This window comes from Phycodurus eques, chromosome 11 (genome assembly GCF_024500275.1).
Source record: "Phycodurus eques isolate BA_2022a chromosome 11, UOR_Pequ_1.1, whole genome shotgun sequence".
Classification (NCBI taxonomy): Eukaryota; Metazoa; Chordata; class Actinopteri; order Syngnathiformes; family Syngnathidae; genus Phycodurus; species Phycodurus eques.
The window spans coordinates 13,043,684-13,067,131 of NC_084535.1; the positions used below are offsets into that span (position 1 = coordinate 13,043,684).

Here is a 23,448-nt window from a genome sequence, read left to right on the forward strand (position 1 = left end):
CATTTTCATAGCTTAGAATACCTACTTCAATGAGCTTAAAGTATATATCTGTGTTTTGTGACTAAATACATTAAATATGTTTGAAGTGATGAAAACATATGCAAAGACTTATACCTATATAGTGCTGAATTGTTGAGCTATAGCTGAAGCATCTTTTTCACTGTTTGAATTTTCCTGATTATGTGGGCGAGGCTAAAAGTCAGGCTCGTGACATCACAGAGCTGGGGCGTACACTTTCCAGCACCAGTTCCCTCCCTCCACTATATAAGGACAAAGTCACATCATTTCGTTTGGCTGCTCAGTTGAGTGTTTGCTGCGCTTAGCTTCCATAACAAGACCCAGCGTGCAGTTAGCAAGCTAAGGCTGGATGCCTCAATTTACAGAACAGCTCGGTGATGTTTTTTTAAGCTCCCAAAAAATGAAGAAATAAAAAAGCGATGGATTGACTTTTTAAAGACACACCCAGATGGCGAGCTGAACATCGCTACCATCCGACTCTATGGTGCGCATTTTACGATGGATAGTTTTGTAAACTTTGACCAGAGACAACATGGCTTCGTGGGGAACTTGATACTAGTGAATGGGGCAGTGTCGACTGTAACTACCTGGGCTTGTCGCTGTCGTCAGGTTCTGTGTTAGAGTGTGACATTATGTCACCAACAACGATGGTACATTGACTTGTGTGCTTATTTTTATGATTATCGTCCACAATAACCATTTAATCCTAACATAATTTTACATCGTATAAGCTATCACCCCAACAGTATGTTTGATTCTTTTTTGTGCAGCCATTCGCCACGCCTACAGTGTCTGAGAGCTGTGTCTGAGAGCTGAGAGGTGGCCTTTATTATTCAAGTTTTAAAACCTGATTTTATATACTCCGCGATTTTTCTTTTTATTCATTCAAATTTGGCAGGCTTGTTAACATTACACTTCTCTGTGGTGTGTCAAATTTACATGACAGTCTATGGGCTGCTTAGTGCCACTTTAATAGGGTGTGAATGGGCAGCATGGTGGGTTAGGGTTAGTGTTTTGCACAGTCACGTCACAGTTTGGAGGTTGGCTGTATCCAGGCTGTGGCCGTCCTGCGTGGATTTGTCAGTATATGCCTTGCGATTGGCCGGCGACCAGTCCATGGTGTACTTTGCCTATCGCCCAAAGTCAACTGGGATAGGCTCCAGCTCACCTGTGACACTAATTTGGATAAGCGGTATAGAAAATTGATGATTGGGTGTGAATGCTTAAGAACGCCTATTATTAATAAAGCTTATTTTTATGGTCTTTAGTGTGCTTTCCCAATAGGTAAGAACGTGTTACACAACAAGACACAAAAATAATTGAACAACACAGAGGAGATACATTTTTGGCACCCTAATATAATTGTTCAGTTGAGGGAAAAGTGCCATGACAATACTATAATATTTTACTCAATAAGGCCACCCATAGCTTTGTTTTCACAGTAAATAGAAGGATGGATCCAATTGAAAGGATTGCACACAAAAAAACGAGTTCCACATAAACAGGTAGTGTATGGGGCAAGAATGAACCTATAACATTTTGGTAAACATCAGGATAAAAGTGCAAATATGGCACTTTGGCATCAATGGAACCATTAACCACCCGCCTTTATAATAGCACCGCCTGGCTGTTATCTGCCATAAACAAAAAGTAGCCTCATAACTAACTTGGCTCTCCAAATTGTTTGGCCTTGGCACAGGGCTACACTGTATGGAGTGGCATTCACCTTATAGTAATTGCAGCATTGCAAAAACATCAAATGTGGTGGTCAGAGGCTTTTGCACAATACTGTACAACAGTGATTCCCAATCACATATCCAATTTCACTGAATTGGTCAAAAAGCAATTTATTTACAACAAATCATATCTTTGTTCATCTATATATGCCAGTGACATATACTGACAGGCAGAACAATGCACTTGATGGCAGAAGGTACAGTTAACCTGTATATCCAGCTGTTGCATTCATACAATAGAATGATAGCTTTGTGTTCAACTAAACAGGCTCAGATTTCATATTGAACAAGTAGCAACGAGATCCTCATTATTTCAGTATATTGCATACTTTTTGGTAATGTGAGATTTCGCTCATGTAAAATATGTGAGCTGACTCAATATGGATTGGGAAATTCTGCTGCTGCTGTACAGTATATTTGGTTTTCAAAGCCTTGGCTAAGACCAGATGATGTCAAAGTTGTCTGGTCTAGCTGGACTTTGTTGTCAGGTCTTCTAAAGTTTTGAGGAAGTCTTCCATCTCCCTCTGGAGGAGAACGTTTCGGTTCTCTGCATCTTGGCGTGCGCGCTCTGAGTTCCTGAATCGGATCTCCAACATGTGGTACAGCTTTCTCTCGTGGTCGAGCTCCTCCTCAAGAATGTTTACTTGGGCCTGGTGCTTACGGCAGGTCTCCTCCAACCTCAAGGAGATAAATGTTCAGAACATTTAGCCGTAATGGGCAATCATAGATCACGATCCTGAAAAGAAGATAATCTTACTTGCGAATGCTGCATTCAAAGCTCACCCTCTGTGTCTTCAGCTCTTGTTGTAACTCTACTGCTATGTTTGCTAGCGCATCATCACCAGCGCAACTTTGATCATGATCTACAGCAGTTGTATCATCGCTCAGTGGTCTTCTTTGGTCTTCTGGCTCAGCCAATGAGATATCAAAAGCAGTCCAGATGGAGGAGGTTTGAACAGGCAAGCTTAGTGTGGAATGAGCGACATTGTCATAGGCGGACAGTCTGTGCGACTGGTGGAAGGCTCTCTGAGAGGGCGGCGTTCGAGAGGCGTCCTTATCTGGCTCACTTTGCAAGTCCCTGAGTGATGCTGTTGTCTCTTTAAGGGAGAGGGTTGAATCCTTCAGCGACGTAGCTGAGTCTTTTAGTTTTTCACCAGATGAGGCAGTGCGTCTGTGAGCTCGGAGGGATGACAGGCCATTCATCAGCCAGTTACTACCACCTGCAGACACATCCCCTGCTGATCCCCCAATGTTTCCCCTTGACCCCACAGAACTGCCCTTAAAAGAACACCTCCAAGCAGAGAGGACCCTGGGCTGCTTTGTGGGACTAGCTCGCCCCTCTTTTTTACAATTTGTTTGACCATCTTCATTCTCCTCTGCCTTACTATTCACTAGAACACCTTCATCCTTCTCAGAGTGAGCGATGGTTGGTGTCAGCTTATTGTCCTTAGGTGGGGTAGAAGGTTGAGGCGTTTCCTGAGGTATTTCAGCACCTGTGCCAGAGTCCGCTCGGGGTTCGGCGGCCTCTTGTTTAAGCCATTCCACTTTGCCCTTATGGAGAGAATGGTTTTGACGCGGCGAAGGATTCTCGCTTACAGTATTAAGGTTTTCGAGCTGGTAAAGTCTGGCGTGTTCACTGATCAGCACAGTCATCAGGTGTTGTACCTGAGAACTCCCTGTTTTCAGTTAAAAATGAGTTATCATTAGCGTGAAACAACATGAATCAAGATGGATGGTTCGATTCTACAGTCACAGCACTGTCACCAACCCTCCATCATGGTAATCGGATCCTCCACTCTGGGCCGAAGCACGTTGGGTCCAAACACAGTGGCGAGGTTCTGAACGCTCATCTTATTCGCATCAGAGTAGGACTGGACTTCATCCAGAAACCTGAGCACACAGGAACCACAGACGTATGTGGTGTCATAAAAATATGACATTGTTTGTACGTGTGGCTTAAATTCTGAGTCATGATGAGAAGCTGAGTCATGTGGCTGACCGACGTGTGGGCTCAGTTTGCAGGGGAGACGTGCAGATTACGTATGTGCACAATCGATGTGATGTCTCTTCCATAGAGGACATCGCATGTGGGTGTGATGAATGATCAATTCCTCTCATCAAATAGTGAATTATGAATGACAGCGGCACACACAGTGTCACCGTATGACTTACCTACAGATGTATTCAAGGAGGTTATAGTTGACCTTTGGAAGAGATTTCACCTGCTTGCCAAGCTCTATGATACCCTTTGAAAAAAGAAACATTATTTTTATGTACAGTGGTACCTTGACTTCCGAGTGCCTCAATTTATAAATTTTAGAGTTACGAGGCTTCGCTTGGTCAATATTTTCCTTTGTGCTGTGAGTCAAAATTGGAGTAATAAGCGAGCTTCAGATACGCTGTCGCTTGAGTAAAGTGGGGGGGAATGAAGACGTTAAGGTACTGTAATGCTCTTATATCTGGCCCAGGAGAGCCACATACGGTGATGTACTTTCATCCATTTGGTGCACAGGACAGTCAAACTCTCAAATTTATAGTGTTAACACTTGTAGGGAGCTGCTGAGTAGAGTAATTACTACATGTTCAAATAAAGTGCTTAACTTCAGAATAATTCCTTTGAAAAAAACTAACAAAATACAGATAATACTTAATTTTTTGATCATATGGGTAGAAGCAAAATCATGCATTGTAAAAATGCATTATAAATAAGTAGAAGGGTTTTCCAGAATTTTGAGGTCAACTTTGGGGGTGCGTATTATACATGGGTGTGCATTATACACGAGAAATTGCGGTAAACTAAACTAAATTTGGACAATGACGAGTCTTCATTTCAGAATAGCACAAGGAATAATGATTCAATTCAGATTCGTAAGTCATTCAATACTGTCAACACAAATAGAGAATCGGGATTTAGAGGGTGAGTTCGAACCCTTGTCATTACACTTTATAAAACCAGCTTATTCTTTATATACTCTTATTATATTTTGCACAATAAGTGGTGTTTTCCTTTATTAAAAACATGTAACAAAAATGGTGTTGTTTTTTTGGGGGGGGCTGGAAAAGATGAATAGCATTTCAAATTATTTCATCCACCCATCTTCTATACCGCTTACCCTCATTAGAGTCTCTCTGGGCAATCACGGGGTACATAAAGACAAACAACCATTCACACTCATATTCACACACATGGGCTATTTCCAATCTTCACTGAACCTAACATGCATGTTTTTGGAATGTTAGAGGATACCGCAGTACCCAGAGAAACTCGCCGCAAGCATAGTGTTCCATACAGGAAGGTCAGAGCCCTGATTTGAACCCACAACCTCAGAACTGGACCCGTAAATCAAGGTACCACTGTATGATGTATGTCCAAGTCACACGTTTTTTTTTTTTCTTTTATTAATTTAATAAAAAAAATATTTTTTTTTTTTTACCATTTCTCTGTCCTTGGTTAGTAGCAGGGCACAAGAGAGAAATTGTGCATACTTGGTGAAAGGGATTACAGGCTCAGGTAGTTCCCGTAAATACAGTTTCAGGAGTGACGCCACTGTGTGAACATTGGTGGCACTGAAAGGCACGATAAGTAGTGAGTCACATAGGTTAATGCCAGACTTCAACAAATACTATATCCAGTCCAGTTTGACTCACCTGGCAAACAACAGATTCTCACCACGGTCAAACGCATCCTGCAGTTCTCGAACATGAGTGGTCTGTCCAGGGGTCCTGAAAAGGCCTTCCTCTTTAAGGCCATGGTCCCGTATGAAACACGCACACCGTTCAACCAGTGCAGGCACCCTTCGCTGGGGGCCACATTGTCCCTCATTAAGCATAGTCTCCTCTAAGTGCTGCCCGAAGATACCTACAGCAGCCCAACCAAGGACAACACATTTTCTTCTGCATATTTGGACTACATTAGAAAGTGTCCCTTTTCCATAAAATGTCAATATTATGTTTTGTGTGTGCTACTGTGAAATTCCCGTGGATATGGCCATGCACAGAAATTGTTGAAGTAATAAAACGTGCAGTGCACACAGGATTTCAAAAAACGCACCTCCTCCAAGTGGGGCCCATATTGCTCTGTGTATAGCTCTGACCCATTCTTCTGCGTCACTTTCAGAGTTAGCCATCAGCAGGAACGATTCATGGTTCCGATCGCGTTCTGCAGCACCCCCTGAAAACAAGCCACATTTTGCACCTGTTACAGATGCCTGGATTCGTAGTAAAAGAGTCCAAGTACTAGACTGGCATGCCAGCGGTTCAGACCTGTCTCTCATTGAAAATGCATGGCGCATTATGAAGGCTTTTTTTTTTTTTTTTAGGGCAATGTTAAATTAGTTTGAAATTACATTTAGTGTTTTCAGATCATAGTTTGGTCTGTAGCTATCTTTTATTAATATTGGCTATTCAACAAAAATTTAGGCTGGGCCTCTACAATGTTCGAATGTGGGTCTTGTTGCCTAACACCCAAAAAAACAGGGAGGGATGCCGTATAAGTGTTGTCTGTCGTGGTTCGTCTAATCTAACGTTGTCCGGACATATCTACCGTGCATGTATTCAAACCCAACACAAACATGATTTCTCTGAATGAAAAACAACAGCAATACTATAAACAGCAATTGTATTGTTGTATTACACTACTAATTAAATAGTAATCGCTGTTCTATGAAATACGGTGCAAGAAAAACATGTTCACAATTATTTTTGTGAATGCTAAATTAGCATTTTTATGATGCCAGCTTTACATTTTAATTGCCAAATGCTAACATTTAAAATTATAGCAGCCTCACAAAACCTTAGTTTACTACTTGACTGTAATGGTGGGGTCACTGACTGGTACACTTTCCCAACTTGGGTGCAGAAAATGAGGGTTTATTTCCTATTCAGTGATGGAGTAAATTGTGTGAATGTGAATGGTTGTTTGTCTCTACAGTATACAGTATGTTCCCTGTGATCGACTGGCGACCAGTCCAGAGTGTCGTGTCCAGTGTTTCCCAACCTTTATTGAGCCAAGGCACATATTTTAACAATAGAGAAATCTCATTGCACACCACCAAACAAAAATGTCATACAAAATGGTTAATTATGTAACTTCTGCTACAATTGTTATGCCTCTCTATATGTTCCTGGCATAGATAGTTCAATAAAGATGCATTATTTGTAATAGCTAGATTTGTGGACAAGATATTTTCCCGCGGCACACCTGATGATGTCTCACAGCTCACTAATGCCACAGCACACTGATTGGGAATCACTGGTGTAGTCTGTCTTTGACTCAAAGTCAGCTGGGATAGGCTCCAGCTCCCTTTGACCCTGAGCAGGGTAAGGGGTATCATAATGGGTGGATGTGTTGGTGCAGTCCTCCACAACAGTCCAAAATTATTTACCTGCCGCTTCCACGATTAAGGGCATGGTTTAGTTTTAGTTTTTGCAGAATCACTTTCATACCCATTTTCTAATACATTGTTATTATGCCTACCCACCTGGAACAATTTCAAATAAATGACGACCTGACTCATCCCGATTGGTGGGAAGCTCATTGACTTGGCTGCCCTTGAGAGGAATGTAACCCTGGTTAAAGAAGGCAGAAGGATGCATTGGTATGACAAAATGCAAGGTTGGTGAATCTATTACTAGATACATTCTAGGACCAAGCAAGGTTTTTTTCACTGGGATATTTCATAAATGATTGAGTTTGGACACAAAAATGTTGAAAGCAGAGGAGGTGAACAAGTAGTTTTAAGAGACAGCTGCTGAAAAGTCTCTAAATGGAGTCATCGCATCACCACTTCCTGAAGCACTTAAACTACAGTTGCTTTACCTTGAAGCATGACACTATGAGGTGAATTCATAAACCTTGCTTATGTGTATGTGGACTCAAAATGGAAGACAATGGTAATGGAAAATTACCTTAAAGGAGATTAAACACTTGAATATTACCTGTTCCCTGGTCTCATCCTGGTCTTTGTAGAAATACAAAGCTTCAGCCTTGAGGACAAACCATCGTAGTTGCCAGTTTTTCATGATAATACGTTGTCTCTTCAGCCAGCCTGCTTTCAGCACCTTCTCCTGGTCAAGAGGGGAGCAAGGCCTGGAGACCCGAGACAACTCTCCAAAGACCATGCTCTTAGAACGTGCTGTTTTAGGATAAAAAGACACATTTGAAATATCGGACAAGACAAATTTATAAGATTAACTAACATTTTGCACGAGTCAAATATGACAACCACAACACGATGCAAAACCGCTGCTGCAATTCGGCTTCCTGAGAAGACCAGCAAAGAGATATCACCGTGAAATTTTGCATTGACGTTGCTTTGACGTTTGCTTTGCTTTCCCAAGCAGGACTTGTAGGGTAACCTGCCCTACAGTCCTCAATATAGTGAGATTGGGGTTCCCCGACGGGGATGTCTGTACATGTGCCTGCCTGATGTGCCAAGAGAAAAGCAGTCTATTTTGATTTTGTTCTCTGCTGTTCGTTACATCCTCAGCTACAGTATGTTACAACATTCAACACAGATGAATCATAGGCGCTCGTTTGACTTGTTAATTTGCCTGTTTGTACCAGTAAAGAAGAAACCAGTCCTGTTTCAAGCCGGGACCTTTCGCATGTAAAGGGAATGTGACAACCACTACACTAGGGGACTAGCTCGCTGTTGATCCTTGCCGAACGCTAGTGGACAGTGGGCTTGTCTCATTTCTGTATGCAAATTTCTAGGTCCTCGCTCCTGTTTACATGTTAGCTCCTCCCACCGGAGAGCCCATTGAGGAAATGAAGAGATAGACAGCGGAGCGAAGCAGAAAGAGGGACAAATAAAAGATACGAGAAGAGCCTTCTTCGATGATGTCATTTTTTGGAGACGACAACTAAAGATGACGTCACGTCATTGATGCATGTCACGTATTTAACTGTCTCCGTGGCTGAATTGTTACTATCACCACACATAGCCACTTTATGCTTTATGTTTCAAGTGCGATTACATTACAAAACACTATTCCTCTTCACAACTTTGCAGATGTAAAGACAAATGTGAGCGGTCTTCCCTAGCCCCTCACCACGCGCCCCCCACACCCCTTGACTTGTAAATATGTATACAGTGCTGATATGTTGCTTATGTATTACATTGAATGCAAAAACAGTGAATGCAAACAAATGTATTTGTGATCAATTGCATTTGACAAAATGGCAGCCTAATTACTACAGACCTTAGTAATGGGTGGTGATGAGCCAGTTTCATTAAGTCATTTTAGTATTAAATACTGCCCAAAATAGAACATCACTCAGCAAAATCTTCTTTTCCTTTCGGCTTTTCCCTTCAGGGGTCGCCACAGCGCGTCATCCTTTTCCATGTAAGCCTATCTCCTGCATCCTCCTCTCGAACACCAACTGCCCTCATGTCTTCCCTCACGACATCCATCAACCTTCTCTTTGGTCTTCCTCTAGCTCTCTTGCCTGGCAGCTCCATCCTCATCATCCTTATACCAATATACTCACTATTTCTCCTCTGGACGTGTCCAAAGCATCAAAGTCTGCTCTCTCTAACTTGGTCTCCAAGACATCGAACCTTGGCTGTCCCTCTGATGAGCTCATTTCCAATTTTATCCAACCTGGTCACTCCAAAAGCGAACCTCAACATCTTGATTTCCGCCACCTCCAGCTCTGCTTCCTGTTGTCTCTTCAGTGCCACTGTCTCATCATCATGGCTGGCCTCACCACTGTTTTATAAACGTTGCTCTTCATCCTAGCAGAGACTCTTCTGTGACATAACACACCTGACACCTTCCTCCACCCGTTCCAACCTGCTTGGACCCGTTTCTTCACTTCCTGACCACACTCACCATTGCTCTGGACGGTTGACCCCAAGAATTTAAAGTCCTCCACCCTTGCTATCGCTTCTCCCTGTAGCCTCACTCTTCCCCCACACTATGTTACAACATTGAACGTAGATGAAGCACGGTAGCTTCCTTTGCTTATTTGTAATACAAAAGAAAAGAGCATTAGAGGTGTATTGCACCTGGTTTCAAACCAGGGACCTTTCATATGTAAAGCGAACGTGATGACCACTCCACTATGGAAACTGCTATAGCATCTGAGCTTGGGAACTGGCTCTGTAAACTCCCTCTGATTGACTCCATGAGCTGTTCCTCTGACTTACAAGTATGCAAAGAAGCAATGACAGTTTTAAATAAAGGAACTGCCGTAATACTGTATTATGGAAACTGCAAACCTTGTCAAGTTTTTTTCATTAGCTCCAAGCTTCATAGTAGATGAAGCATGATAGCTCACTTGACTTGTTGTTTTTGGTGTTTTTTTTAAACTTATTTCTAACGTAAAAAGAAAGCATTAAGGGGTGTTTGCACCCGGAACCTATCGCATGCAAAGCGATCGTGATAATATTGGAACTGGACTGCAACCTGGAAACTATCTCTGAGTGACTCCGTGAGAGTTATTCTGTTTTGTTTTTTCACTTCAGAGTATGCAAAGAAACAAGAGCAAGAACTGCACACCATGTAAAGTTTTTCATTTGATCGAACCTTTATGTTTGTTGAATCGTTTCACCATTTGTCTGTTGGAACTTGCCAAACGCTTGGACTCTGCTCGAACCCGCAAGGACAGCATCACTTGGCTTGGCTAAACAAGAAAGCTGTAAGGGCTGTTTCCACCTGATTTTGAACCTGGGTAGGGACCTTTTACCTGTAAAGCAAAAGTGACAACCACTATCCATCCATCCATCCATTTTCTGAGCCGCTTCTCCTCACTAGGGTCGCGGGCATGCTGGAGCCTATCCCAGCTGTTATCGGGCAGGAGGCGGGGTACACCCTGAACTGGTTGCCAGCCAATCGCAGGGCACATAGAAACAAACAACCATTCGCACTCACAGTCATGCCTACGGGCAATTTAGAGTCTCCAATTAATGCATGTTTTTGGGATGTGGGAGGAAACCGGAGTGCCTAGGAGAAAACCCACGCAGGCACGGGGAGAACATGCAAACTCCACACAGGCGGGGCCGGGGATTGAACCCGAGTCCTTCAGAACTGTGAGGCTGACGCTCTAACCAGTCGGCCACCTGTGCCGCCTGACAACCACTACAGTATGGAAAATGCCTTAGTCACTTTTCTTGGAAACAGAATTGGTAACCCACATCTGAGCGACTGGAAGAATCTTAAAGACATTTTGATGGAGGGTGTCATCAAGAGATGAGGGATTACATCATCCAGCATGTCAACCGTCAAAACATTTGACATAAAAGGGAAAGTGAAGAAAATGTGTAAATTTGTTGTCAATGTAATTACAGAAAAATGACTCTTACCCTGGCGAACCTGTTTTGTCTTGGGACTCAGCATGGTTGCAGATCACATCCCTCTGTTCATACACACTTATGCGGATGCCTCGCCCTTTTACATCCCCTTCCAGCATCTCTCTCCCTGGCGTTCTGTCTAGCACTTGGACAGTTTCCGTTTGATGCCCGGCACACTTACAAGCACTTAACCCTTCACTCTCCTCTTCCGTCAATCTCTCTCCCACTATATCAAATACTCTTCTTGGATGCCTAAAGCACCGCCACATCCCTCCTTCCCCTCCTTTGACTACACTCACTTTGGTCACAAATGCATTTGCAGTGACTCCCAGGCATTACTGTACAAGTCTACACGATTAAGCCTCATCTGTTAATGCAGTCACACTCCCTGTTTTTCACAAGAGGATATCTTACATTCCCCAGCAGCCATCGAAAAAATCTCATGACGTCAATGCCTGTCTCTGCCTCAGGAAGTAGGGCAACTTAATAGAGAAGTGAAAACTGCTGATTTCTGTATGCGCATACTGTATCTTTCTCTGACAGATGTTAATGTGAGAATTATGAGATCTGAAAGTGATAGGGAGTTTTCCAAACATTCTAAAAGTTCTTAAAAATTTAACTATCATCAAATACCAGAGACAAAACTTTAAACAGATTAAATTGCAGATTAGGAGGATTATTTCAAACAGTGCATATTGGAAATCATACATACATAGTACTTAGACTTTAAATAAGGTAATGTGATAATTTCTGCAACCATGGCACCAGATGAGGAGAAGGACCGCCATGACGGATAATGCAGCCAATTTCACAAGGCTGCCTTTAACATTTATTTAGTCACTTACTGTGAGTAGGTCTTGGTATGAGGTCGATGTATGTTGATGTAAATACACTACAGTATATTGCCAAAAGTATTTGCTCACCTGCCTTGACTCACATATGATTTTAAGTGATACCCCATTCTAAATCCATATGATTTCATATGATGTTGGTCTAAACTGTAACAGCTTCAATTCTTGTGGGAATGCTTTCAACAAGGTTTCGGAGTGAGTTAATGTTATTTTTTTGTTGCCCATTCTTCCAGGAGCATATTTGTGAGGTCACACACACCTGACTCACTGTCCACTCAAAATCAACCCAAAGGTGTGCTATTAAGGGCAGGACTCTGCAGGCTAATCAAGTTCATCAATACCAAATTCTCTCATCCATTTCTCTTTGGACCTTGGTTTGTGGACTGGTGCACAGACATGTTGGAACAGGAAGGGGTAATCCCCAAACTGTTTGACTTTGCAAAATCTGAAGCAATCAGAGTTCCTTTCACAGGACATCAAGGGCTAATATTTTGGACAGTTCCAACTTTGTGGGAACAGTTTTGAGATGGCCCTTTCCTGTTCGAACATGACCATGCGTCAGTGCACAAATCAAGGTTCATAAAGACATGGATGAGAGAGTTTGATGTGGATGAATTTGACTGGCCTGCGTAATCCTGACCTCAACCCTATACAATACGTTTGATGAGTTAGAGCAGATACTGAGAGCCAAGCCTTCTCATCCAACATCAGTCTGTTACCTCACAAATGTGGTTCTGGAAAAATGGTCATAGATTCCTATAAATACACTCCTAAACCTTGCGGAAAACCTTCCCAGAGGAGTTTAAACTGTTATAACTGCAGAGGGTGGACCAATGTCATATTAAACTCTATGGATTAGGAATGGGATGTCACTTAAATTCATATGTGAGTCAAGGCAGGTGAGCGAAACATTTGCCAATATAGTGTATGTTTTGTGCTAGTCCTTGGCATCCATACACCTTTTCCAGCTCAAATTATGACAATTTCAAGATTTTGAGCAACAATTAATAAAAAAAAAAAGTTCTGTAAAAGTAGTGGGAGGAAAAAATTACAACTGGTTAGAGTGTCTGCCTCACAGTTCTGAGGTTCGGGGTTCAATCCCCGGCCCCGCCTGTGTGTGGTTTCCATGTTCTCCCCGTGCCTGCGTGGGTTTTCTCCAGGCACTCCGGTTTCCTCCCACATCCCAAAAACATGCATGGTAGGTTAATTGACAACTCTAAATTGCCCATAGGTGTGAATGTGAGTGCAAATGGTTGTTTGTTTGTATGTGCCCTGTGATTAGTTGGCAACCAGTTCAGGTTGTACCCCGCCTCCTGCCCGATGATAGCTGGGATAGGCTCCTGCGCTAGTGAGGAGAAGCGGCTCAGAAAAGTGATGGATGGATGTGGAAGCTTTTCCCTGAAAAATTTAATTTTTTGCTATTTTTGCTTCTGTCCAGGGCCCTTGGTGTGGGTGTGGACGGTTCGCCAGAACTACAAGCACCAATACAAACCCTTTGACTTAAAGGTTTTTGACAATAAACCATTCATTAAATACAAATAACTACAGTACAAACAGTACAACACATGCACAACTTGACATTGCAGGAGAAAAATACATTACAGGATGTGACAAGGCCACTTATGGCGATAATATGGTCAAATGTATGGTGTGCTCCAGTGTTCCACTAACATGTGTATGTGTTCACTGTGATGGGTTAAATGCAGAGAACAAATTTCGTGTGCATGCATGCATTCATGTTCATGACAATAAAAGGTGATTCTTCTTCTTCTTAACATTATAAACAACATGAAGTACAGACAGCTGGAAGGAGGTCATAGTATAGCTATTAATATTAATTATGAAAGACTATTGTACTATAGTGGTACATATATATTTTTTAAACCTGAGTATATTTTAATTTAAAATTGTCACTGACAGGGAAAGAAAAATCAATCAAGTATTAATGCTCCCAGTAGTAAAATATCAACACACATGCATGCATGCATAAGCTTTGAGAGCCTCATTACTACTGTAACTGACAATATCCTGGAAAATACTCACAGGGAACGTCAATATGTGCACCCATGGATGTACGTACCTACTAGATCTCACTGTATGCATACGGTGAGCTCTAGCGCAAAAGCTGTAACCAAACTCTGCCTTACAAAGATAATAACACTTCGTGTTGACACTAGCCATTCATTTAGCAACATGCTGTTGTGCTTTGAGGTTGCAGTGGTCTAAAACTATATTGCATCATGCTGAGAGCTACACACACACGCCGTATATCAAAATCAGGTATACAATGCTAAATGAATTCCTCTCTCTATTGTGCCAAACTGTTGTTTGTAAAGCACAATTGTCAATACATCTCTTGTATTCCATCTCAATACATTAAACTGATGTAAGTCATGAAGTGTCCATGCATTTTTCTAAGGCTGACTAATGGAGTAAATTATTTACTCAGTGCAGATGGTCAGAAAACTAGATACAAGGTGTGACAGTTTTAAATGTCTATTGCCACATTGTCATCTCTTGGATGTCCACTGCCCACCCGTCTCCGTCCCTCAAGCAGAAACGTCACCACCGCAATGCAGCGCTGTCCAAGTGACCTGTGTCGCCTCACATTTTCATAGTGTCTGAAGTAAGTTGTCGTTGCCATAGCGATGGCATGCAACTGCTCTGTCAGCAGCCACACCTCCCACAAGAGTGTTAAGGAATTCATAACCACCATCCCAGTGACCCAGAACTCACTCCCCAAGAACGTGAGCCACGACAAGCTGCTGGCTGACATCTTGTCGTACAGGTAACTTGTTGCCGTGGCGACAAACAAGAAGCGGCCTGTCATCGTGGAGAGGATGAAGATGAGGAAGAGGCGATGGTTAGCCTGGCCAATGCACCGCTTTAGGAAAAGGCAGTGGTGGTCGTAGTCCTGAACGCACACATCGCAGAGCTTGCAGTGTTTAGTGTAGTCAGGCTGGAATAACTGTGGAGGGAGACCCAGGAGGTGATAAATCTATTTGTGAGGAATAATAAAGGAATGCTTTTTTTGTCCCACCCAAGACTAAAAGAAGAGATCAAGTCATTTCTAGAGCAAGACATTCATGTCATTGTGACCCATGTCATGTGCCACGTCTTACCTCACAGTAGGGACAGAACCTGTGAGGGCTTTGGTTCTTCTCTACTAGGTCAGCGATGCAGGAGAACCGAGGGTCTGCATCTGCGCATTCCAGTGTCCCAGGGTCCTGAGTCAGAACCTTACAGAACAAACCGAGGACTAAGCAGAAGTGGACCGTCGACACCTGGACCAGGGCACTGCTCGGCCTCACACATTCATTCGGTTAAGGATGAGGCTTTAGATATATTCTCAAAAAGCAAAGATTATACATGAGTGCTAAAGTAGCAAATAACTACAATGGAACTCCTTAAGCCGAACACCTCTGTGGCCGTACAATTCGGAATTTGCCTCTAAAGTTATAAAAATCATAGGTCAAAATACCATCATGCATTACGTCAGAATATAAGACATATGAACATGGACAATGTTGGTATTCTTTTTTTTTTTAAAGAAAAAAATCCCACAATCTTCTTTCTTTAACAAAAGAGTACCAACAATGTTGCCTGTGCTGTGTGTACAAAGAAGAAAATACTGTAACTACTGTGACGCAAACAGCAGGCTTACTGTAGTTACAGTATGTTCTGCAGCTGCTTTGTTAAATCTGGCACAGGGTGTCTTGAACTTGTGCTGGGTGCAAAGAAATCTCAATACCATCAAGGCATCCTAGAGCGAACTGTCCTGCCCCATGTCAGAAAGCTTGGTTGTAGTTTCAAGTCATAGGTCCTTCAACAGGATAAAGACAACAACACACAGCTAAGAAAAAAAACAAGAAGGGCTAAGAAAAAAACATCTAAATACATAGTGAATAGTCCTGATATAATTACTATTGGACATTTGTAGAAGAAGCCAAATAATACAATCTGGAGAAGTCACCCTTCAAACCTGAGAAGGTTGGGGCACTTTGCTAATGACCAGCGGGCCAAAAATATCGGACGAGACATGCTAAAAGTCTCATTGGGAGTTACAGAAATTGCTTCATTGCAGTGATCCCCTCAAAAGGTTGTGCAACTAAATGTTAAGGCTATCATCGTTTTTGCACAGGTAATTTTTATTCGTCTGATTTCCAAGAAGATTCTGTTAGACCATGATAATGATCACAAAAATAAAACAATGGCAGATTTTTATTACGTTTTTTTAATTTAATTTTTTATTTTTCATGTATTATTACTTTTGTCAGTTTGAAGTTATTTTTGTGATCATTGTGGGGTTTTCTGTCTCTGATGGAAGGATCCCAACAATTTTGTCCACATCTGTAAGTTCAGCATGCAGTAAAGTGCTTACTTTATTTAATTTTTTTTGTAACACTTACTCTTAAAGATGGAGCGCTGTCAGCGTATCGTGCAAGATCTCAGCACACCTCACAAGACCTTAGTTGAGTGATTATGAAAGCATTAATTGCGGATATTTCGCTTGGTGTGATTTTTTTTGTTTGAAACTTGTGCCCTAAGAATACGTGACATCACAAGAGATGTCAGTATATTGCACTAGAAACAAAGGATTAGCGCTTCACATCCTCATGTCTCATTACTAGAGCATAAAAAGTCTCTCAAGAAGCATGCGAAATGTGATCTGTTGTAGTGGAAGGATATTAGGTGCTAGTTTCCCATAAAAGCAAACCAGGGAATGGAGCAAGCCTGCTATGAGGGTTCCCAGGTAAATAGGGTTGGGTAACCTGGAATGAAGATAGCTGCTATCTGAACAAAGAGACGCAACACACCATAATATGTGTTGGGAATATCACACATAGTTCAATCAGTTTGTCAAACCTTTGGTATGTGGCCATGCGGTGGTACTGAGTGAAGATGCTTCTGGCCAGCCAAGGGAAGAGTAAACCACAAAGGACACCACCATAACCTCCCAACATGGCTGCTATCAGGAGAATGGTGGCTCCGCTCAGGCTTGGAAAAAACAGTGTCCAGTAGTACAAAACTGGCATTAAGGGACACAAACAAAATTCACAGAAATGAATGTATGCACATCTTTTATACCTGTGTTAATTGTGCTACCCCTGATTTAAACACTACAGATGATATTTACCATGAGACTCTTTGGGCTTGTGGTGGATTGGCACGTTCATATACTGGCTCAGTAGTTTGGTGAGTTGTTGATGCCTGCAAATAAAAGCACAACACAGCAATGTGTACAGTGATCCCCACCTATTCGTGGTTTGCAATTCACAAATTCATATGTTTTTTTGGTTTGTTTTTTTGTCCTGTGGTACCAATCCTCAGTCATTCACGGAAAAACTTGCCTGATCACATTTTTGTGCTTTTTCTGTAATGCCCTGAGATGCCGCAAGATGCCAATGCCCTGGCTGAATAGGAAAGTAGTAATTGGTGTCAACACAGTTGAAGAGAAAAGTCTCTACTGAGAAACAAGCTTTGAATGTTTGGGAAGAGCTAAGTTTAGCCTGGGTTGTTATTGGAAGTCTTCGTACATGTGCACTTCCGATGTATTTTTTCAAAATAAAATAACATGTAAATCATTTATTTTTAAGGGTAATGTTGTAAAACGAGTTCGAAGTGATATTAAACTGTTTTGGATAATAATGTGTGGTATAGTCACAGTTCAAAATACTAACATAGGCAATTCTAAACAAAAATTGCTACTACTGTACTCACAAAATATATAAAATGAATACCACTGATGGAAACTGTGTTTTTATCAAGGTTTTGCGTAATATTCACCGAAATGTTTTCCCCTGTTTGCTGAGGTCCAGCGGTTTGAGGCCGCTGAGGTTTTTCTCATGAAGGGCCCTGCACCCAGCTTTTTGCAGCAGAGTCCAGCACACCTCCACGCATCCTCGCTCAGCCGCGACATGAAGTGCCGTCGCCCCCTGTTGCTCGACAGCATCCACAGCACAACGCTGAAAGTAAAGTATTAATTTTACAGCAGCAGATATCCATCCAGTTTCTATAGTGCGCGTCCTCATTCGGGTCACGGGTGACCTGGGGCCTATCCCAGCTGACTTTAGGCGAGAGGTGGGGTAAAACCTGGACTGGTTGCCAGCCAGTTGCATACTGTAGTAAGAACTATAAACAGTTAAAAGCTATTTCACAGCAGATTCAGGAGAACGAGTTGCCTTTGTAATAATGATCACCCATTACTATTGTCATGTAAGAAATACAAAATAAATGAATGGTATTACCTGGTTTCTGAGGAGGTACTGGACCATATCTGTGTTGCCCGTAGATGCCGCCAAATGAAGGGGGGTCATCTGGTGCATGTCTGTGTCAGTGAAACGGAACATTTCCGTCTCCCACAAATAGTGCACTGCAACGCTGGGTAAAGAATGGTCAACACATGCATGCATGGAATATCAAGTTGTGACAATTTGACTTTTGTTGGTGACTTCACTCACATGCTGCCGCCTGTCACCGCATGATGCAGAGAGGATTTTCCTTGCAGATCTCTGACACGCAGGTCAGCTCCATGCTGTATCATTTTATGAATGATGTCAATGTTTCCTTGCCTATGAGGAGACATCATAAGATCGCCAGTTTTTCAATGGAAGAAACATACCAAACCTCAGAGACCTGAAGTACTCTACCTGCAAGCAAAGTGCAAAGCCGACTGTCCCGCATCGCAGGTGAGGTTGGGGTCTGCGGCGTTGCTGAGGAAAAGGTCAACCAGGGCACGGTTACCATGGAGGGCAGCGTAGTGCAGGGGAGTGAAACCACCCCAGCCTGGATACGCAAAATAAAACACACACAAAAACAGATTTGAACATCTCTGTACGCCATGTTATTATGCTCGTGTCATATTAATATCAAAATGTCTGGATGGATATTGAACTGCTTAGCGAAAACACTAGCAGTCAAACTGTGTCCAAACGTTTGGGTGGTAGTGTACGTTCGATACAAAAGATGAATAATATCAAAGTGGCGCCCGCATCATTCCATTTCATTAACCGCAAATCTAATGAAGTTGATTTATTTTGTGCTTACCTTTTTGCCTGAGGACTGCTCGGTCATTTTCAATGATGGCTTTTGCAATGCTCAAGGTTTCCTCTCTGTACAAAGTCAAATATGTCCCCGTTTTTCAGGGAAGGTGAAGACATCGGATGCATTATTGTGGTTTCACAAGCGCAGTTCTGGCTTGTTGTATTCCTACAGAAGAAACTAAATAAAATGACTCTTTTAGATGAATTGCTTTTATCTCGATCTTTTTAATGCAAAACGAGATCACGAAAAAAGCGTATTTTGCAACGCGAAACAGATGTAACGGTACATTGCCGGAGACAGCTGACCACGCCCAAGGACACCTAATTGGTTGAAACCTCCCACATGAGCAGTGACGTAAAATGGAAAAAAAATAAAAAGGAAATGATACTAAATGTTTTACATACTTAGTTTCGTTCGTTTTTTAACGTAGGAATATATGTGTTTTTATTTATTTATAATTAGATACTATATTCATGTTGTTTTTAGTTATTGACGTGATCCAGTAGGGGGCGGTAGTGCTCCACGCCACGGCAAGCCGCCGGTCATTTCACCCAACAGAAAAAGAAGCAGGTTGGCAGCAACCAGGCGTCTAGCGGCTATATAATGCTGTACAATAGCGTGGGAGATGAGCCACTTTGCCATTGTTTTTACTCGTAGTTGAACCCAGGAGAAAGAAAGCGAGCACACATGCAGGTGACGTGTGACTCGTCCGGGGTGGTCTCCAGTTCTCATTCTTCAAAATCAGCATCCTCCGGCGATAAATGTTCACAAATGTGCATGTTTTAACTTCTGCTCTTCGTCTAATATGAAATTAACAGTAAGACCCAAGGACATAAAACTTTTTTTTAACTTTTTGCAAGATTTATTGTGCGCTTTCGAAACATTTTTGTCTGATATGGTAGTAGTGGTAGTGTAGTATTTTACCACCAGATGGCACTGTTTGTTAGGTTTGCGACGTTATTTTATCTTTTCACCGCAGGAATTCTACGGTTATCTGGTGGAATGGTTAAATGATGGGACAATTGTCAATTATTGTATGGTATATAAGCATTTGTGGGTTGAATGTTTTTGACATTTTTCGTAACAGTTCCTCTAAGGTATTATTATTATTTGTTTAAATGTTCTTTGAATACTCACACTGTAGGTTTCTCACTCCTGCTTTACATATACTATATGCTCTCATCTTGTAATCCTTTATATCTTGTTAGAGCTTGTTATCACTGCAATCGCTGCTCCTGAAAATGTCATCCATTGCTAAAACTCCCAAATATAAGACGTAACTTTCAATGTTGTTTATACAGCCCACTCAGTAATACGACCCACTGAGCATTTACATTATCAAGAGTCTTATAGTTTTGCTTTAATTCAGAAATGTTTTTCCTCTGTAACTGGTTTATTCTTGTGGCTCTGACCTTCCAATTCTTCTTGCTGATGAGTGGTTTACATCTTGTATGCATCTTTGGCCTGTATATTTCTTGTCTCGAAGTCTTCTTCGAACAGCGTATTGTGATACCTTCAACCCTGCCCTGTGGAGGTTTGCAGTGATGTCACTGACTGTTGTCTTTGGGTTTTTCGTCACAGCTCTCACAATGTGTCTGTCATCAATTGCTTTTGATACCCTTGGCTGACCTGTTTGATGTCTGTTGCTCCGTACACCAGGAGTTTCTCTCTTTTTCAGGACATTCCAAATTGTTGTATTGGCTATGCCCAATATTTGTGCAATAGCTCTGATGGATTTTCTGTCTTCTCTGAGATTCAAAATGGTTTTTCCCATAGACAGCTCTCTGGTCTTTATGTTTGCTTAATAGCAAATGCAGTTTTCACAGGGGAAACCCAAAGCCAAAAACAAGCACTAACATTAGATATGTTTAAGCAATCAATCTAAAAGGCCACACCTGAGCAACAAGAAACACCCGTCAGTCACATGTTCTAATACTTTTGCTCACTTGAAACGTGGCTTATTCATGGGTTGCTGTCATAGCGAGTCATATCATGGCAGCCAGGCCTGACAGGTCTATAAAAAGCCCAAGCGACTGAGCTGTGGTGGGAGGGCATCATCCATTTGGCCCAGCAATACTTTTTCACTTCTGCTTCTCTGGGGTAGTTAGAATGCACATGACCTGAGCCAGCTGATACGAGTTACTCCGCTTGTTCAAAGTCCATTCTACTTGCTGTAGATTAGTGAGGGCGGGCTGTTTTAAAGGAGGTTTCATACAGTGAAGTAAGCGTCAGTCATGTTTTAGCAGGTCTCTACTTGCCTTTGTTGCCTTTGTCTGACATGAGAACGTGGACGCAGTAGGAGCTCAGCTGGACTCCCGCAAGTCACTTTCACATTTCCTTGTTAAGAGCGTGGATAGTCACACATGGCTCTTACACAAACACAGGTAAGAACTTGTGTTGTACATTCTGTAATTGATTATGTTTAATTGAAATGGTGATAAGAAGTGTGCATTCCACACACACACACACACACACACACACACACGCACACACACACAGAAACAAAAGCTTCTCACATGAGTGATGTTAAATAATCAGTGCTTTGGTGAGGAATGTGAGCTGTCTTTATCTAGTTCACTTCCCGCTTTGTAAATCACAAGCCTATTAATAGAATACGCTCAGAATGTCGTTGCTGTATAAAATCAGTGCTTTCAGTTACTTCTTGATCTTAAACGTAAGTTCGAATCCAAGACTTTCCTGCAATTCATTAGAAATATGACTGCAAAAGTTGTCAAGAGTGCTGTGTGATGGATACTTTATAAAAAAAAAAAAATTAAAAAAAAGTCACTATTACAGGCAACAGATGAGAGGCCTCACTCATGGGGCACCCTTGGGTCCGACAGCATTTCATGTAAATTTACAGTATTTGCTAGTTAAATTGCTATCTTTTGAGAATTGTGTGGAATTAATTGTCGATTAATCACGTCTTGACAAAAATTCTATGGCACAACTATAATGGTAAGTGTAAATCCACTCAATAAAACACTTGCATTGAAACAGAAGTTTCAAAAATTGAGCATATCTTTGTTGGTCTTTGTTTATGTAAGTCTTGTGGGACTCCACTACCCTTCGAGGATTTGCGGAGTTGTGTAAGCAATGTTGCCGGTCATTTTGTGCTTCCAGTTATCCTAATTGGAATTCCGCGAGTCACCAATTCTATGCAGATGTGGGTGAATGACCAGTTTAGTGGCACTTAACTGCTTGTGGTTTTGGACTTCAGTGTGATAAGGTTGTTTTTCAGCACAGACTGTATCTTATTTGGAAAATTGTGTTTGTCAAGTGAATGCAATTAAGTAGAGAGAATTTTTCATAACGAGATGGGGAAGGCTGTGTATTTCTGAATGTTGTCTTTGTGTTCCCCTCCAGGATGACGGAATAAAAGGGGAGAGGGTCAACAAAGAAACAGGCGAGCTGAGTGCTTCAGGGGAGTTATCGGTCTCCGTGCAATTGGATGTAAAGAAAGCGGATGTCCCCTGTCAAGATCGTCTGCTCTCTGACTTGCTAAGTGAACAACTGCACGAACTTGAGATTCAACAATGCTCAAGTTTGGATCACAGAGGGGATGCGGCCCCTCCAGAGAAGCTGCATGAGTATCTTGTCAGAGTCCTGCCTCTCTACATACAGGTATTAACCAGACTTGCATATAGTCTCCTTTGCCTGTCAGCTAAATATTAATATGGAAAGTATATTAAGGAATCATTACTTGATAGGAACATTTCAAGTCTCGGTGGCTCTTTAAATCCTGTTAATAAGCATTGTTACAAAGGTTAAAATAACAAGATTCTGGAATCAGTCCAGATAACATCAGGTGACAGTCAGATGTTAGATATTGGTTTGCCTTTAGCCGATCCCATCACTCATCCCTTAAACAACGCGTTAAGAGTTCCCTGTATTTATCTCTACTATTTGCTCAATTGTCACATGGAATTCAAAAGCCTTGGGGGCTTTGCTTAGATGTAAGTGTGTGTGTAGATGTATACAGTGCTATTTTCATGATACCCAAATTTACTGGGAAAATTATGAGTTCAAACCATTATCGTGTGAGATGTCAGCAAATCTTGTGGAGTAAATCTTGAAATGCTCACTGAGCATTTCAAGATTACTCACAAGTGTGTTTTCCTTTGTCCATTTGTTTTCTGTGTATGATTTCACCACAGAAGGATACTAGTTATGACCAAAAACGTTCGATGATTAAAACTTATTGTGACAAAGGAAAGCATCTGGCTGCTCAGTACAATATGACTGTCACATCCATCTGTCCATTTTGTGTACCACTTAACCTCACTCAGGTCAGCTGGAGTCTATCCCTGCTGACTTCTGGCTGAAGGCGGGCTCACCCTGAACTGGTTGCCACCCAATTGCAGGGCACATATAGTCAAACAACCATTCACACCTACAGACACTTTAGAGTCAGGAGCATGTTTTTGGAATGTGGGAGGAAGGCGGAGTATGCGGAGAAAACCAATGCAAGCACAGGGAGAACATTCAAACTCAGCAAAGGAA

The 23,448-nt window shown here is 41.9% G+C and overlaps 3 protein-coding genes across 9 annotated transcripts in view; 1 reads left to right on the forward strand and 2 right to left on the reverse strand.

Annotated features, from left to right (window-relative positions):
• Positions 1–1,102: 1,102 nt before the first annotated feature.
• On the reverse strand, positions 1,103–11,467 carry arhgap22 (Rho GTPase activating protein 22). Of its 4 annotated transcripts, none has more exons than XM_061690321.1 (10): positions 10,287–10,391; positions 7,692–7,888; positions 7,235–7,322; positions 5,806–5,925; positions 5,403–5,613; positions 5,189–5,321; positions 3,927–4,000; positions 3,523–3,644; positions 2,512–3,430; positions 1,103–2,432 (listed from the first exon to the last, which is right to left on the reverse strand). In XM_061690321.1, exons 1-10 carry the CDS (start codon positions 10,369–10,371, stop codon positions 2,222–2,224), a joined length of 2,160 nt encoding a protein of 719 aa, XP_061546305.1. In that variant the 5' UTR covers positions 10,372–10,391; the 3' UTR covers positions 1,103–2,221. The 4 variants fall into 4 exon arrangements, with proteins under 4 accessions (XP_061546305.1, XP_061546308.1, XP_061546306.1 ...); XM_061690322.1 differs by lacking the exon at positions 10,287–10,391 and adding an exon at positions 11,063–11,467 and having other exon boundaries at positions 1,104–2,432; XM_061690323.1 differs by having other exon boundaries at positions 2,326–2,432; positions 2,538–3,430.
• A 1,827-nt stretch (positions 11,468–13,294) lies between these two features.
• si:ch211-223a10.1 (uncharacterized) lies at positions 13,295–19,225 on the reverse strand. The gene is given in 11 exon segments (XM_061690325.1): positions 13,295–14,869; positions 15,024–15,214; positions 16,591–16,673; positions 16,768–16,930; positions 17,039–17,112; positions 17,689–17,867; positions 18,150–18,282; positions 18,363–18,473; positions 18,552–18,687; positions 18,949–18,991; positions 18,993–19,225. Coding segments are annotated over 11 exon segments (1,671 nt in total). The 5' UTR covers positions 19,071–19,225; the 3' UTR covers positions 13,295–14,389.
• Positions 19,226–20,986: 1,761 nt separating this feature from the next.
• wdfy4 (WDFY family member 4) overlaps positions 20,987–23,448 on the forward strand; it is a 51,058-nt gene continuing 48,596 nt past the window's right edge. For all 4 annotated transcript variants that reach the window (XM_061689457.1, XM_061689460.1, XM_061689459.1 and 1 more), the window contains exons 1-2: positions 20,987–21,329; positions 22,312–22,569. In XM_061689457.1, the coding sequence (XP_061545441.1) occupies positions 21,309–21,329; positions 22,312–22,569 (279 nt within the window). In that variant the 5' untranslated portion in view covers positions 20,987–21,308. The remainder of the gene's footprint in view (positions 21,330–22,311; positions 22,570–23,448) is intronic.